The sequence below is a fragment of the Mesoplodon bidens genome (genome assembly GCF_964165515.1).
Source record: "Mesoplodon bidens genome assembly, chromosome: 19".
Taxonomy (NCBI): Eukaryota; Metazoa; Chordata; class Mammalia; order Artiodactyla; family Ziphiidae; genus Mesoplodon; species Mesoplodon bidens.
This window is the reverse complement of record NC_138179.1, coordinates 43932723-43950003: the sequence shown is the minus strand read 5'-3', so window position 1 is coordinate 43950003 and position 17281 is coordinate 43932723. Positions and strand designations below refer to the sequence as shown.

The 17281-nt window shown below is 56.9% G+C and overlaps 2 protein-coding genes across 2 annotated transcripts; both read left to right on the top strand.

Moving 5' to 3' along the window:
- The first annotated feature begins 266 nt into the window (after positions 1-266).
- P4HB (prolyl 4-hydroxylase subunit beta) lies at positions 267-10831 on the top strand. The gene is made up of 11 exons (XM_081219895.1): positions 267-479; positions 1555-1761; positions 3648-3781; positions 3916-4053; positions 7641-7745; positions 7942-8067; positions 8248-8448; positions 8618-8738; positions 8823-9004; positions 9103-9189; positions 9938-10831. Exons 1-11 carry the CDS (start codon positions 329-331, stop codon positions 10016-10018), a joined length of 1533 nt encoding a protein of 510 aa, XP_081076021.1. The 5' UTR covers positions 267-328; the 3' UTR covers positions 10019-10831.
- A 5043-nt stretch (positions 10832-15874) lies between these two features.
- On the top strand, positions 15875-16910 carry PPP1R27 (protein phosphatase 1 regulatory subunit 27; the record flags this gene model as incomplete). Its single annotated transcript, XM_081219951.1, has 3 exons — positions 15875-16064; positions 16144-16294; positions 16580-16910. 3 exons carry the CDS (start codon positions 15875-15877, stop codon positions 16701-16703), a joined length of 465 nt encoding a protein of 154 aa, XP_081076077.1. The 3' UTR covers positions 16704-16910.
- Positions 16911-17281: the final 371 nt, after the last annotated feature.

Here is a 17281-nt window from a genome sequence, read left to right as displayed (position 1 = left end):
AAAGCCACCAGTCACAAGGCCAGGGAGAGAAAGTTCTCCGCCAGGAGCCAATGAGAGGCCGGGAAAGAGTGCGAGCGCGAGCTCCTTGGCCAATCCTGGGCGAGGGCGAGGGAGGTGCCCGTAGCGATTCCGAATCCGGGGCCGTGGCCAGTGTGGACGCCCAATGCGAGAGCGGTGGAGGCGGGCCCCGGAGCCCACCGGCCAATCGGAGGTGGGCGCGGGCGGGCGCGCGCTCGGCGGCCTGAGTTATAAGGGCGGGGCGGGCAGTGCGCGCTCTCGTGGCCTGCTGTCCTGGCGGCGCCAACAGGAGTGCCGATCCCGTTCCGACATGCTACGCCGTGCTCTGCTCTGCCTGGCCCTGGCCGCGCTAGTTCGCCCGGGCGCCGGCGCCCCCGACGAGGAGGACCACGTCTTGGTGCTCCATAAGGGCAACTTCGACGAGGCGCTGGCGGCCCACAAGTACCTGCTGGTGGAGTTCTGTGAGTGCCGCCCGCTCGTCCGTCCGGGCCGGGCCTCGCCGTCACCGCGGCGTGGGGACGGAGTGGGGACAGAGGAGGGGCCGGGGTGCAGGAGCACTGGGGGGACAGAGGGACGGAGGGGGGCTGGAGGGTGGGGGGGCGCGGGGGTCCTGGGCGCCCCTCCCCACCCTCCCTCCCCCGGCCCCGCCAGAGGTGGGTTTGGGGGTCTAAAGGGCTGTCAGCTCTCCGGCCACCCCATGGATGCGCTGACTCCTAGCCCCTGGGGAGGCGCATCCTTAAGCGGAAACAGCCCACAGACCTGCTGTCAGCGTCCGTGCGCCGCCCGTGTCCTGGGGGCATCCCTCCTGCCCAGCTGGACCCTGAGGGTGACCAAGGGCAGACAGCTTGGATGTGCTTTTATGCCTGAGGTCCACATGGCAGGATGTCTCTGTTAGCCTAAGTAAAACAGGGTCGACTGTGTAAGCTGCTACAACTACGAAGGACCACGCAGGGTCCAGTCCCCTAATTGCTCGCCTGGACCAGTTCCCAGAGAACACTGCCCCTGCCCACACCACCTTCCACCAGGAACAGCTGTCTTCTGATTAACAGTGTTGCCAACCAGAATCCAGAACCTTTGTTTGTGTCCATAAGTGTTTGAGCCCTGACTATCTCAGGGGGAAATCTTAGGCCCAACACAGCTGCTAACCTGAGTTCAGAGAGAGTCTAAAGAACTCGAGTTAGATGTGAGTCTTGTACTCATGATTAGTCTCACTGAGTATACGGCTGCTGTAGCTTTAGCTGCCTAACTTCTTTGGTTCCTAAAGGGAAATTCCAGGGACTCAACCGCCCTGATCGCCTGCAGGTAGTAGGAAGTTACTAATCATGAAGACACAGCAGAGTGGGGCTGGTGGTTTGTCATTCATGGCCTCTCTCCGATATTGCCCAAGAGAACCAAGCTATCAGCTCAAACTGTGCGTTCAGAGCGGTTATCTTGGTGCAAAGATAAGGATTTTATGGAGGGAAGTACCAAAGGAGAAGGGAAGGGAGGCAGTGGAGTGGGTCGGTGCTGCCTTCTAGGTCTTGCTTTCTCTCCCAGATGCCCCATGGTGTGGCCACTGCAAGGCTCTGGCCCCGGAGTATGCCAAAGCAGCTGGGAAGCTGAAGGCAGAAGGTTCCGAGATCAGACTGGCCAAGGTGGATGCCACTGAAGAGTCTGATTTGGCCCAGCAGTATGGCGTCCGTGGCTACCCTACCATCAAGTTCTTCAAGAACGGAGACACGGCGTCCCCCAAAGAGTACACAGGTGTGACCACGGCACTGTCCTTTTATTGCCTGCAGTTCTTGAAGATAGCAGAGGCGTGGAGGAGAACCCATTCTTAGACTGGGTTCTAGGTCTAGTTCAGACTCTGAGAGTTGTGTGAGGAACATTCTCTCATTCCTGAATCTCTCAAGTGGAGAGGGTCATCCCAGGGGGGTGGCTGGTAGGCTGAGGCTTGTCCTAAGGTTGACCAGTAAGGCGGGGGGAGGCTGAGCAAATGGAGCAACACGTCAGCCTTTGCTGGCTCTCTGGTGTGCCTGCCACCAAGGCGGGAGCAAGGGCCTTTCACAGAGGAGGGGCAAGCGGAGATCCGTGGGTACTGGTCTGGGGCTCGTGCCGGTCATGGCAGAGCTTGAATCCATGCCCGGCTTCGTCTGCGGCACAGGCCCTGTCACTGCTCGGCCGCCTCCCCTGTGTAGCCTGGTCGGTACCAGTGACAGCGGAGAATCATTGTCTGTAAAACAGGTTCTGTGGCTTCTCTGCTAGAATCCTGTAGAGCAGCTCATCTTGTTAGTTCTGATGTCAGCAGCTTTGGTCTTCTCAGTAGGCTGCTGTTTTATTGCTCCCACTTTTACTTATGTTCACTTTTGGAATGGAAGTGCCTTATGCAGAGTTACCATGATCCCGTCACTAACACTAAGGCTTTGTATATGAGACAACTCTTCCTGACTCCACCTGTAACTGATAGCACAGCTTTCACTTATTCTCTGCAGAATGCTTTTCTTTAAGCTATTGTTTAAAGATTTATCTTAAGTGTTTTGTTTCTTTTTAAAAAAAAAAAAATTATTTATTTATTTATTTATTTGTGGCTGCGTTGGGTCTTCGTTGCTGCACGCGGGCTTTCTCTAGTTGCAGCGAGCGGGGGCTACTCTTCGTTGCGGTACGCAGGCTCCTCATTGTGGTGGCTTCTCTTGTTGCGGAGCACGGGCTCTAGGCGTGCGAGCTTTAGTCGTTGTGGCTTGTGGGCATAGTGGCTCCACGGCATGTGGGATCTTCCCGGACCAGGGATCAAACCCGTGTCCCCTGCATCGGCAGGCAGATTCTTAACCACTGCGCCACCAGGGAAGTTCTAAAGCTATTTTTTTTTAAATATTTTATTTATCTATTTTGGCTGTGCCGGGTCTTAGTTGCGGCACGCGGGATCTCCGTTCTGGCACGGGGGAGCCAGTTCCCTGACCCAGGATCGAACTCGGGCCCCCTGCGTTGGGAGCGTGGAGTCTTACCCATTGGACCACCAGGGAAGTCCCTAAGGCAGAGTTCTTTTAAACATGAGATTTGGCAACCCTTTCCAGGTTGGACTAGGTAGTCGCAGGAGAAGCAGTTTTCTTCCTTTTCGTTTTATTTGCTTGGGTGGCGTGCATGGGCTGATCTCCTCCTCCTGTCGGTCCCGGAGGCATGTGGGGCGAGGACACCTGACCAGCCTTGGCGCACGAGGTGGTAGGGCCCAGCCCGCTTTCGCAGGGGAAAGCTGGCCTTGAGGCTGACTTGCTAACCAGCCCTTTCTTCCAATCCTGCCACATCTCTGATTAAGACGAAGCCTAGTGTGAGACCACTGCGGGGAAAGTGCGCGTGTGTTTAATGAATTTAAATGTCAAGGAAAATTTACAAAGGTATTAGTGGAAAAAAATGACTTGTAATCTGTTACCCAGAGGTAACCACTGCCTTTTTCTCCTTTAAACACAATCACAGTCTCCCATATACCCAGAAACTCCTTTTTAGCCCTGGAATTTGGGCAGGTATGTAGACAGGATGCCTTTTCTGTGGCAAGAGGATGTTTTGCTCTGGTTTTGGCAGAGAGGTCGGATAAGGATGGGCGGGGAGGGTGGGCGCATCCCTGGTTTCAAGTGGACCCTGCATGTGTTTGGGTGCAGCTGGCAGAGAAGCCGACGATATCGTGAACTGGCTGAAGAAGCGCACAGGTCCTGCCGCCAGCATGCTGTCTGACGGGACTGCCGCGGAGACCTTGGTGGAGTCCAGCGAGGTGGCAGTCATCGGCTTCTTTAAGGTAGAGGCTTTGGAACTTCATCCCGGGTCTTCCTTCCTCCTGCCGTGGCCTGCGCACCGCAGTCTGCCCTGTTGCTGACCAGGGCAGGGGTTCTCAGTGTTGTGGTGGCGGCCACCTCTGGTTCTCCTCTCCAGGACGTGGAGTCGGAATCTGCCAAGCAGTTCTTACTGGCAGCAGAGGCCACTGATGACATCCCCTTCGGGATCACATCCAACAGTGACATGTTCTCCAAATACCAGCTGGACAAGGACGGGGTTGTCCTCTTGAAGAAGGTGAGTGGCCCTCGGGGGGCGGGTGGGGGCGGTGCTGTGCCGCAGGGCTGGTGTTGCCTTCGAGGACCTTGCCCGGGCGGTGCTGGCTGCTGGACTGAGGCCCACCTGTTATCAAGGCCCATTTTGCAACGTCAGGTTGTAGGAGCCTCTTAGACAGTGGCCTTCAGCCCCTTCAGCCGTGGGCCCTTTGTTCCAGCTTCTTTGGTGGCCCCAGTGCAGTGTTCTGTGGAAGCCAGGTGGCTTCGGAGTGTTAGCTTGTGAAAGGAAAGCTGTGGTGAGACGTGTACCAAAGTTTGGCATTTTAACCACTGTTAAGTATAGGATTCAGCGGCGTTAATTACATTTGCGCTGTTGTGCAGCTGTCGCTCCTGTTTGTTTCCACTCTGGAGTATTAGTGGCATGTGTTCCCACCCTGTTGGTAGAGCCTGGCCCCAGGGCTCCCTCGGGCTCCTCCAGGCTCCCCCAGCCCCGTGTCTGTTATTCCTTCCGTGTGTCTTTTAACCACTCTGCGCTCTTGCTAGGACACAGCTGAGATTGGTGTGTGCATGGCATTACCCGAGTGGGCGATGGGGGTCTCTCTTTTATCTTAGCCAGCAGACAGTGGGCCTGGGGCCTGCTGAGCACCCATGCTCTTGGGACACAGCTGTCCCTGGATTGGGTGCTGAGTGGAGGAGGAGGGAAGGCTGTGGGGGAGGGGCTGGGACTGGAGGCATGTCTTCAGGGGGTGGGGCTGGACCTTCGACTCCTGTCCTGTTTTGTCCCCAGGGTTAGAAGGTAGTTAGAAGTAGCGTTACAGCAAAGTTGTAAATCGCAGCGTTTGGGGGGCCCCCACTGTGTGTGCACTCCCGCTGGGGCACTGCTGAGCCTCCAGCACCTGGGGGTGGGGAGCATGGGGCGGCGCAGGCCTCCCAGCTGCACAGGGTTTGGGGGCAGCTTGTTTTCAGCTCTTTCTGAAGCCCCTTCTTCGAAAGAACTCAAGGCATTATATATGCTCCCTTTTTTTAGTAGACATTCTCATGATGTCCCCTAAAGGGAATAGAATTGCTAAATTAGTCAATTGTCTTCCCAAAAGTGCCCAGGAAGCTGTAATTAACAGCTGATTAGGAAAAAACCCTGCCGAGTTGGATGGAATTGAGTGGAACGAAGGTCCTGGGCTCACCCTGCAGTTCTGGGTGAGGGACTGGGAGACTCAGGCCTGCAGAGCTTGCAAATCCCCTTTCATCAGCTTGGTCCACACATTTCTTTTCCATTATCCTTGAGGTCTGGAGTGGCATTTGTCAAACTGGATCGATGGTTTCAGTGATCATGTGTCCTTGAAGGTTAGCACGATTGTTCTTTGTTCTGCAAAGACTGTAGTCACGGTAGCTCATCTGTTCTTGGCCTCAAGTCTTTGGTGTTCATGCAGGCTGGGCACAGCCGACCCCCTCAGGTCTGGTGCCAGTAGGCGGGGCATCCCCTCTTCCACTCGTTTGCTTCCAGTGATTGTGCTGGAACGGCATGGCTTCCTTGGGCAGCTGTGAGCAAGAGCCTGGCAGAGCCCACAGGTTTTGTGTTGGGGGATCAGTAGGGGTCACAACTGCAGTCAGACAGCTCCCCGGATGAGAGGAAGAAGATGCAGATTCCTGCCCGGCCTGTGGTCCCCCTTCTCCGCCTTTACTTGTTCCCCTTCCTACAGGCTGTTCGCCTAGCTCCTCAGAGTTCGCTGGGTCTTCCAGTGGGCAGCCTCGAGAGTGGGACGGGGCTCCCAGGAACTGCCAGCTGCCACTTGAGAGGGAGGATGGTGAGGGTGGGGCTCCAGCAGAACTTGAGCCCGAGATTCCCAGCTTGGGTCCCAGGTCAGCTGGGTTCCAGGTCGTTGGAACTTGGACCACTGGTTTGAGAGCTGATCATCCTGTGTCTTTGTTTGGTGTTTACTTTGTTTTTCTTTTTCATTTTTGAAGCTGGGGGCTTAAGAGTGGGTGCGGGGCCTTTTTGTGACATTCTCATTGTGGTCTGGAGGGGTGGCCTTTGCCCAGGACCCCAGGCCTCCTGTAGCTGTCCCCACATAAACGAGGGCTGGCTGTTTGGTTTTTACCAAAGCAGACATCGAACATAGTGTAACATGGCAATATTACCTCGAAGACTAGGTCCCAGCAGAGGCACGGCAGTTTTGGAGGAGGGGGGATGGCGGCCTGTTTGCCTATAATGGGGGCTCCACTTTATGCCGGATGGTGCCCAGCCATGGCCAGGCCAGCCTCTCGCCTCCATTTCCTTCCTGTTTCTCTGCACCTTCCCTTTTCGGGTGTGGGGAAGGCAGAGCAGGCTTCAGCTCCCTGGGCCTGGCCCTCTGTGTGGTCCTACTTAGCAGCACGTGTTGTGATCAAGCCATGTGTCAGGCCCTACGTAAGTGCAGTAGGAGTGGGAAGTGGCCACCTGCTTTTCTGGAAGTTACTTTAGGAAAACGCAGAGGGAAATGACCAGGAAGGGAAGGTGAGTGGTTTTTTTTCTCCAAGTCCCATTTGAGTTCACAGGGGTGATGGGAGGCTCACTGACCTGCTGGACAGGCCAAGGCACAGCTTAGCCTTCCTCACGAGGAGCTGTGTCTGCCATCCCCATCCAGAGCAGGGCCGCACCTCGCGGCTCTGCGGCGGCAGCCCTAGGGCTTTGAAGCTCTTAACGGGTCACTGGAGTTCCCAAAGATCTTTTGTTTGTGTGGATTACACCTATCCATTTTTATTGTGTTAGAAGTGTTAGAAGTTAGAGCCGAGAAATTAAAAAAAACCAAATAACTTGTTCATTCTGAAGTAACAATAATAAATGTTACATGTTATCAAAACTGACATTTTGGGGGAATTCCCTGGCGGTCTAGTGGTTAGGAATCCACACTTTCACTGCAGAGGGCCTGGGTTCAATCTCTGGTTGGGGAACTAAGATCCCACAAGCTAGATGATGCGGCCAAAAAAAAAAAAAAAAAAGATATTTTTGTGAAAATTAATTTTTCCCAGACAACAACATTTTAGGGGTAAGAGTGGTATTTTAGATTTCTGCTGCTCTCTAATGTCTGCCCAAACAGAAGACAGCTGGGTTCTCCTGTTTGCCTTTAGTCTGACGTAATGTCATGCCGTACTGCACACTCCCGGGGGGAAAGGGTGACAAGGCACCTGCCGTCTGAGCATGATTGTGAAAATCACTCTGACCTTGCATCCACCCAGGGAGGGCCTTGGACCCACAGGGGTGAGGCCCGCACTTGGAGAGCTGCAGTTTTAGGGACTTGGCAATGAGGAAGCCCCTGGCACCCAGGACGTGGGGTTCTCGTGGCTTGTCAGGAACATGTTGGGGCAGGGTCTGGGTCAGCTGCTGCCATCCTGGCACGTGGGAGGCTGCGTGCGCTCCTAGTGACCTCACTGTTGCCTGGTGCCCAGAGGATATGTCCCTGCAGCCGTCACCTGGTTTTGCTTTGGACGGAGGCACGTGGGTCCTGCCCCCGACTGCGCTCAAAACCCAGACAGGAAAATGCTGCAGACTGCGTTCCTAGCCAAGTCCGGCCAGCCGGGGCCACAGGGGGCTTTGTGGGGAGCCTCGGCATCCACACCTTTCTCTCTCCACAGTTTGACGAAGGCCGGAACAACTTTGAGGGGGAGGTCACCAAGGAGAAACTTCTGGACTTCGTCAAGCACAACCAGTTACCCCTGGTCATCGAGTTCACTGAGCAGGTGTGGCTCTGTGCTGCTGGTCCTGCCCCTGGTGGGGGGAGGTTCGGGGGGTCATGGTGTTCGGTCGTGGGGACCCCCACTTGCAGAGCCCCTGCTATTGTCCAGGCTTGTGGCGGCGTTGGGGCCATTGAGAGAATAGCCTGTGTCAACAGTTTGGTTTGTGACTCAGACCAAGTAACTTGCGTTTCTGACACAGACAGCCCCGAAGATCTTCGGAGGGGAAATCAAGACTCACATCCTGCTCTTCCTGCCGAAGAGCGTGTCTGACTACGAGGGCAAGCTGAGCAACTTCAAAAAAGCTGCCGAGAGCTTCAAGGGCAAGGTGAGCGCTCCCGGTGGCCTGCGGGTGGCTCGGCCCCAGGTTGAAGGCTGGTCCAGAGTGTTCTTCCTGCCTCAGGACAGCCTGTTTAGTCTCGGGGTCCCAGCTGTTGGGAGTGGGCAGCAGAGGGGCAGAGGGAGCGCTTGTCCTGCAGTGCCGTCAACGTGCCTTTTCTCCCCCAAGATCCTGTTTATCTTCATCGACAGCGACCACGCCGACAACCAGCGCATCCTGGAGTTCTTCGGCCTGAAGAAGGAGGAGTGCCCGGCCGTGCGCCTCATCACGCTGGAGGAGGAGATGACCAAGTACAGGCCAGAGTCGGACGAGCTGACGGCAGAGAAGATCACCGAGTTCTGCCACCGCTTCTTGGAGGGCAAGATCAAGGTATAGGCCGTGTCTGGGGGTGGGCGGGGGGTACTGCTGAGGATCCTGGTGGCGCATGGAGCAGCCCAGCCTCACAGGCTCACCCCCTCCTGAGGCTCTGGAAGCAGCTCGGCAGCGGAGGGGTCCCTGGTGACCGCGCATGCCTGACCCTGCTCTACCTGCCCTCTAGCCCCACCTGATGAGCCAGGAGCTGCCTGATGACTGGGACAAGCAGCCTGTCAAAGTGCTCGTCGGGAAGAACTTCGAAGAGGTCGCTTTTGATGAGAAAAAGAACGTCTTTGTGGAGTTCTGTAAGTGAGGCCCTCCAGCTCCTCAGGGCTCGGTGGGGCAGGGCACTTTCCGGCCGAGCGAGACTCAGAACGGCTCTCTTTCAGATGCCCCGTGGTGCGGTCACTGCAAGCAGCTGGCCCCCATCTGGGATAAGCTGGGAGAGACGTATAAGGACCACGAGAACGTCGTCATTGCCAAGATGGACTCCACAGCCAACGAGGTGGAGGCGGTGAAAGTGCACAGCTTCCCCACGCTCAAGTTCTTCCCCGCCAGCGCCGACAGGACGGTGCGCCCGCCATCGAGGGCTGGGTGGGAAGGGTGTGCAGGGGCAGCGGGGGGCTGTCAGGTGGGACCGCTTCCCGCATCTCATTCCCCTCCCCACAGGTCATCGACTACAATGGGGAGCGGACACTGGACGGTTTTAAGAAATTCCTGGAGAGCGGCGGCCAGGACGGAGCCGGGGATGACGATGTAGGTGGTCACCGGACCCCGCGGCCCATGGGACATGCTTTCTCAGTGCTGCCGGGCAGCGCTACACGGGGGTGTTGGAAGGGTTTTTAGGTGCCGGTGTTTGCTCAGGAATCTTCTCAGGCTCGTCTGGCACGTTCCCTGTTGAGCTGAGGTGCTCTGCTGGGTGTGAGCTCAGGCCTGTCCACATCAGCTAGGGTCAGCTGGGGGTAGTGGAGGGGACGTCAGAAGTGCCAGGCCAAGAGGGTGTGGCAGGGTGGGCGTGGTGGAGGGAATGGTCAGCTGAGGCCGCAGGGCCCGCCCGGAAGCGCAGGGACGTGGGACAAGGGGGCAGACCTGCTGGGGGGTGGGCAGGTGAGGAGTGCCAGGGCCGTTTGTGCTGCTGTGGTTGATGGGCTGTCACTGGCCTCTCAAGCTCCAGGGTTACAGGGGTGGATGTTACACACCAGCAGTTCCCTGCTTGGTCTTCACGCTGGGGCGGCCCCTGTGCTCACCTGCTGGACGGCGTGGGCTGGGCTCCCACAGCACCAGCTCTGCTTCCACCCTGTCTTGTGGGCAGAAGTCCCCATGCCTCGCTCTCCTCGGGAAACCCACCCCACATACACGCACATCTGCTCACAGAGACCAAAGTTGGCTGCTCGTGTCCGAGCGGCCAGCTGGTCCCTGGCGTACTTGGCATGCGTGTGGGGGCCTCAGCATGCCAGCTTGGCCTGGACCTCTCATTTCCCTTCCTTTTCATCCTCCGTCGCAGGACCTAGAAGACCTCGAAGAAGCAGAAGAGCCTGATCTGGAGGAAGACGATGATCAAAAAGCTGTGAAAGATGAACTGTAACACAGAAAACCAGACCTGGGCACCCAAACCTGGCACCTCCCAGTGGGCTGCACACCCAGCAGCACAGCCTCCGGACGCCCGCAGACCCTCCCGGAGAGGGAGCGTCGATCGGAAATGCAGGGAACTTTTTTGAAGCCACACTTCACTCTAACACACTTGTAAATCTAAACCCGTCTTCCTTTGCTTTTCAACTTTTGGAAAGGGGTTTATTTCCAGGCCAGGCCAGCCCATCTTGGTGGGCCTTTTTTTTTTAATTGTGATGTACTTTTTTGTACATGGTTCTGTCCAGAGTGCCCGCTAAAATGTTTTGGAATCTCACGCTGGCAATGTCTCATTCCTGTTAGGTTTATACTATCACTTAAAAAAAAAATTCCATCTGTGGGATTTTTAGATGTTTTTGGAAGTCAGGGTGTCTGTTCCACCTTGGCCAGGCCTCCCTGGGACTCCTGTCCCCTGTGTGGGGCGGGACCAGGCCGGTCTGGACAGGTCCCTCACCTCATGCGGTGTTGCCATGGTGGAGCGTGGCTCCTGCATCGTTTGGTTAAGTGGTGACTTCAGGTTTCTGTCACAGGGGCCCCCCATGACTGGAGGGTGCAGCTGCAGCCCCCTCCTTCCCCAAGCCAGGGTCCTCGTTGCTCTGTGACATCCAGGGTGGCCTGAGGCCTGCACCAGGCAGAACCAGGACCCTACGTTTCCAGGCTGGGAGACGGCCAAGGATGCTTGCTTGAACCGAATCACATGTTGACAGTTCTTCAGGCATTTCTACCACAATATTGGAATTGGACACATTGGCCAAATAAAATTGAAATTTTCTGCCTGTTGTTGCCTCTGCCTTACAACCTCCAGGCACGGGGAGTGGGGCTGGAATTCCAAGTTTCTCGGGAGAGGAGGTAGGCTTGGTGGGGGCCGCTCTTGTTGAGACATCTCTTTCTTGGAACGCAGCAGAGACGCAGAAGCGTGCACAAATCCTGTGGGCACAGTGTGCGGAGCTGTCAGCGTCATGACTGGGGGTGAGGGGTGCCTCTTGGCCCTGTTCCTGTGCCGTCAGGCTGGCTTACCTGTGATGTAGTTGGGCAGCTTTACCCGCTCTGGGCATCCAGTGGTCACAACATGGATTCTGCCCATGTGTCATGTCAGGACATGTGGGCAGGGATGCGTGGCTCTAACCTTAACCCTATAGGGTGGGGAGCGGCCCCTCCCCACCACTGCCTGGAACCACTGCAGCTTCTGATGAGAAATCAGGGGCGTTCAGACTTCAAGAATGCTGTGCTCATCACCAAACCGTCATGTAAAAAAGAATCTGGAGTTAACGTAGCAAATCTCTAGTTTTTAAAATGTAATTTGACTTCTAGAACCTCTGCTTACTCATAGTTTACATAGGGAAGAGTATTTCGATTGATTTTTTTTCCCCACAAACTCAAAAGCTGCCAGCCTGGCTGCAGTGCTGGGCTGATGGCACCTGAGCCTGGATTGGTGACACCTCTTGGGCCTTGGGGAGAGCTCCGAGTGGGAGACCCACAGGGGGCCAGCCGGGCTCAGGTGGGTGGCCATCCCCAGCCAGGACAGCCCTGCCCAGCCCGGGGCTTCCCGTCTGTTGCTCTGTGCACACATCTGTAGCCACAGGTAGGACAGCAGGGCTGTTGATGACGTTATCGGAGGAAACAGGTGGAGATCCAGTCCACTTTGGGAGGTCAAGGACAGACCAAATGTGGCTAGGTCTCCGAGGAGCCCGGCCTGTCACTCCACGTGCTCCAGCAGTCCTTCCAACTTGGCTGCCTGGAATAGGAAGTGTGCATGCATTACCTGATTCCCAGCCCCCAGCTCTGATGCTCCTGGGACCTTGGAGGTGGCAGGGGCAGGTCCAGCAGACGTGACCATGAGACTTGCTGTGAATACGGTTCCCTTGGTGGTCTCAGCCCATGAGGAGGTGGGTGTGTCATTTCCCCCATGACCACAGCCACGCTCCAGCCAGAGGCCCAGGTGTCTGCTCTTGCCCTCACAAACCCCAGGACTGCTCCTGCCTCTCACCTGGGCATGTGGTATACAGCTGGTGTCCAGGGAGAACACATACTCTGGCATCCAGGTACAGCTCCCCAGCTCAGCCCATAGCTGGACTCCCTTCCCTGGTTCTCAGGTGGTCTGTGCCAGGGCTGCTCCAGGGTCTGTGTGTGTTGTGCCTCGGCTGTGCTGACACAATGAGACGTGTATCCGTGAAAGAGTGAGCTCGGGCACTTGGAGCTTCTGTGGGAGATCGCTGGGGAGATGTTAGCTCTGCCTTCCTAAACGTGAGCGGGTTCCCCAGGGCTATGCGTGTGGTTTCCAGAGGAGGGAACCCAGGGTGGGCTGAGAGCAGGGCTGTCAGGAGTCACAGCTGCGAGGGGTGGGCTATGCCCTGTGACAGGCGTGGGTGACCCTGCAGACCAGCTATGTGGAGCCTGGCCCTCTGCATAGAAAGCTTGGGACCAGGTGTCGCTGCCCAGAACAGGGCCGTCATGTGCTCCTGGGAGGGGGAGTGAGTCACCGATACCTTTCCCCTTTTGCCCAGGCAGCTGATTAGCACATTCCTGGGTCTGGGTTTGCTGGGACGTGGTGGTTGGAGTCCCAAACCCGGCAGCGCTGGTGGATTAGCGAAGTAACTTTGCAGGCTATGGGGTAGGCAGTCAAGGCTTAACAGCCTGGGGTGTCCCAATCTCTCTCTTCCTCTGTCCAGCTGGTAGGAAGCTGTTGGCCTGGAACTAAAAAGCAACTGCTGGGCCTGTGTACTGGACCCTCGAGGTCTGGCTTCTGCACCTGCCAGGAGGCAGCTGAGTGGGCCCTGCACAGACTCCTCTCCGGGACCCTGGCTTGTTTTCTGCTAAATGCAAAGCTTTGCTAGTTGAGTTTCCTCGGACTTTTCAAAGTAAGAGGTGTTTTTTTTTTTAAAGATATTGTTTTTTTTTTTTTTTAAATGAATTTATTTATTTATTTTTGGCTGTGTTGGGTGTTCGTTTCTGTGCGAGGGCTTTCTCTAGTTGCGGTGAGCGGGGGCCACTCTTCATCGCGGTGCGCGGGCCTCTCACCGTCGCAGCGGCCTTCTCTTGTTGCGGAGCACAGGCTCCAGACGCGCAGGCTCAGTAGCTGTGGTACACGGGCTTAGTTGCTCTGCGCCATGTGGGATTTTCCCCGGCCAGGGTTCAAACCCGTGTCCCCTGCATTGGCAGGCAGATTCTCAACCACTGCGCCACCAGGGAAGCCCTCAAAGTAAGAGTTTTGCCCTCAATGTTTCACTTGCTTTAGTTCTCCAGAAGGCAGAACCTTAAAGTTGTGCAGACCAGGTCACTTGAGAAGTTCACACGGGCAGAGGCTCAGGGGCAAAGCTGTGTAAATACAGGTTTGGTGCTGGTGAGGTTGTGTGAAGAGCAGGTTAGACTGCTCACGGCTGGCTTCTGCCAAAAGGCTTCTAAGTGAGTTGCTGTAGGCCGTGTCCATGGCTTTGAGGACGTGCTGCCCAGGTCCTGAACAGAATGACTTTCAGGCATCTCTCCCTTCTTTGATCCAAATATCCAAACAGAAACCCCAAAGCCGAGATCCTGAGCTCTCTCAGCTTGCCTCTAGCAGGATAGAGCGGGAGGGTCGCTCTTGGGGTCGCCAACAGACCCACCCTGATGGTTTGCCCCGCCTGGCCTAAGGCCTGTCACTGGTGGGAAAAACCATGCTGTTGGTGGCAGCTTCATCGGAGTTCTTTCATTTGATCCTCTGAGCGGGGCAGGCAGACAGAACTTTCCACAACATCAGAAAAGGCAATCTTCACATCAAAGGAAAGTTCTGTCTCTGTGTACAGCATAGGACTTTGTCTCTGGGCTTCGTGTAAACAAGCCGGAAGAAACTGTACCCAGTTCCTCCTAAGTGACCAAGAGTTAGGACCACCTAGCACCATACTCTGAGCCCGAAATGCAGGAGCACTGGGAACCACCCCTCCCTCGGGGCCCCTGCAGGGCCTGAGTCGGGTGGAGTTTCCCATGGAACATTAGTGGCAACAAGGCAGGCACAGAAACCCTGTCAGGGCAGGGAGCCCACTGTGGGCAGTGGCCTATCCTCTGTAGCATTTGGCCCAAGGCTTTGCACCTAGGGTGCTGATGCATTTGTTGATTTGATTTTGTTGGATCAAGATCAGCCTGGTGATACAAGGACTTCCGGTGCCCAAGTCCCTGCCCCCCCCCGCCCCCCGCCCCGTGCAGAGCGCTGACTAACCGTGGATCTGTCAGCATCCAGGCCTTCAGTGACTGCCCGGAGGATCTTGCCAATGTTAGGGGCCGAACCGCACCCCTCAATATTCGTGTTTTGAAGTGTTAACTCCCAATACCCCAGCGTGTGACCTTATTTGGAAGTGGAGTTGTTGCAGATATAACTGCTTAAGATGAGGTCATACTAGAGTAGCGTGGGCCCTAATCCAATGGCTGATCTCCTTATTAAAAGGGGAAATTTGGACACAGACACCTACTCAGGGACAGCACCGTGTGAACACGAAGGTGGAGATGGGTGATACGGCTACAGGCCAGTGAACATCAAGGACTTGCCACCAGAAGCCAGGAGATTGGCCTGGAGCAAATTCTCCCTGGGAAGGAAACAGCCCTGCCAGCACCTTGATCTTGATCTCCAGAACTGTTGTTTGAGATCCACAGTCTGGTATTTCGTTACAGCAGCCCTGGAAGAGCAATACAGCCAGCTTCAGATGCTGCAGGGACTGTGTGGACCCCACAGGCCCAGCTGTGCTCCCAGGGCGTGTCCCCTGTGCGCGTCCGTCCATTGGCTCCTGTCTCGCACTGAAGCCTAAGCTCCACCTCAGACCTTGGCCACCGCACTGAAGGCAGCCAGTGCTGGCCCAGCCTGCTGGGATATCTCACAATTCCACTGGTTGTACTCCTACAGGTAAGTATGCTCTAGGTCAGGTGCAGAGGGCACACACCGCCCAGGACGTGACAGCTATGGCGTCACGGTCCTTGGGTAGCAGACTAGATACCATGTTAAGTGTGAGCACCTGTGTTCTTGGCAGGAAGCAGCAGGAGCCTGGAACCAGGAGGAATGGAGGGGAATGGGAAGGAGGGGAATGAGGACCTGGGGGTGGAGGGGGCTGGGGGGGGTCGCAAAGTAAGGTCGGATGGGTTGAGTGGGAGCTGAGGCATTTAGATTCTAATCTGGGAGGTTTCCAAGCAGAAGGGCAGTGCCACTGAAGCCCACGTTTGGGAAAACTGCCCTGAGAGTGATACGAGCCATGATGGAAGGTGACAAGTGACAGGGAGATGGGTAGGGATGGGCCTTCTCCACAGCAGGACCCTGTCCTGTGCTGCCTCAGGTGTGGGTGGCCCCCTTGCCTTCCCAGGAGGCAGAGGCAGCTGTGCTCACCGCGCATCATGCCCTTCTCCCCAAGTTCCCGGGACTGTAGGAGACCCTGACCTTGGTACCTGTTTGCCTTCCTTATGGGCCCTGCCCTTCTAGCGCCTCTCCTGCCCTCTGTCAGGCACCTTCGAGGTCCAGCTGAGGGACAGGGAGCAGTGGCCAGGAAGGATCTGACCCCTTTGGCCAGGAACAGTGACAGGTGGGCTGAAAGATGAACCACTAAACATGATCCCGAGGGCACGGCTGGAGCGGCTCAGTTTCAGCCCCTCGGGTGTAAGCATGACTGCGCAGCTTTATATAGCTCTGCGGGCCCTATATAAGCAGGAGGTGCCCTGACCAGCGGGAGCACGGAGAGCACTGAGGTGGCTGTGCTGGAGGTTATCATCAGCCAGAAGAGCCTGCACGCCACTCTGGTCTGGGCACCTTCCTCCCCCAAGCAGTAGGGTCCCCACAGGGGTGGCCCACACCATAGCTGCCAGGATGCCCAGCAGAACAGCCCGCTATGCCCGCTACAGCCCGAGGCAGCGGCGCCGGAGGCTACTGGCTGATCGCAGTGTGCACTTCCCTAACGATGTCCTGTTCTTGGACCACATCCGCCAGGGCGACCTGGAGCAGGTGGGGCGCTTCATCCGGGCTCGGAAAGTCTCCCTGGACACCATCTACCCCTCAGGTGAGTGCCTGTGGGGCCAGTGAGGGTCTGTGGGGCGGCAGGGGAAAGCCTGAGCCTTGACCCCTCCTGTCCTGTTCAGGTCTGGCTGCCCTCCACGAAGCAGTGCTTTCTGGAAACCTGGAGTGCGTGAAGCTGCTAGTCAAATACGGGGCGGACATTCATCAGCGAGATGAGACAGGCTGGACACCCCTGCACATCGCTTGCAGCGATGGGTACCCTGACATAGCCAGGTGAGAGGGTGGCCTCCAGGATGTGGTCCCCCAAAAGGTGGCCCTGCTGGTGTAGCTAAGAACCCTAAGGGCTTCTGCAATCTCCTTTCTGCCCTGTTGCCCTCCCAAGAGAAAACTGCAAAAGTCAGCCATAGTTTCCAAAGGGTCTGGTTTCTTCCTCCTCACCTCACCTGGAAAAATAAAAAACAGGTGGACCTCAGAACCCCAGCCTGCTACCCTGGGGCAGGGGTGAGCATCCTGCAGGCCACCTCCCTTCCTTAACCAGGGATGCCCTTTGCACCCCAGGTACCTCATTTCCCTGGGGGCAGACAGAGAAGCAGCCAACGACGATGGTGATCTGCCCTCGGACCTCATTGACCCTGACTTCAAGGACCTGGTGGAGTTATTCAAAGGGACTAAGATGGACTGAGCCCAGCCCCGCCCTCCTAGGGCTCTAGCCTTCCCTGGAGACGTCAGGTGCCCACCTCCCCCAAGTGCCAGGAGTGCCCCACCAGCCGGGCTGGGGGCCGCCCAGGCTGGCCAGGACCCCATACTTGGGCACAACCCTCGCCCCCCGACCCCGGCCTGGCTTTTCCTCCAGGTGAATTTTTTATTGCGACACTTTCTACTTTTTCAATAAACCTGATTCCCAAGCCCGTGGTGATGGCCTGATTACTGGGGACCGGCCCGTCCCAGTCCTTCGGCTCCGGCTGCTCCGGTGGTCAGCGGACCCCGCCCTCCACTCTGGTCTAGGGGTCCGGCAGTGCCGGAGCAAGCAGCCAGAGCCCCGCGGCTCCCGACCGCCAGTCCCTGCAGTTCGTCGACCCCGCTGCTCCCCGGCCCTGTCTGTCCCAGGACCCCGACCCCGCCGGCCCGGACCCCCCAGAACCCCGCTGCCTCGAGAGCCCGTCACCTCCACCCCCCGGCCCCCGCCAACTCCACAAATCCCACGGACAGAAGCCCCTCAGCCCTCAGTCTCCGCCCCTACCCTGCGCGCCGGCGGTCACG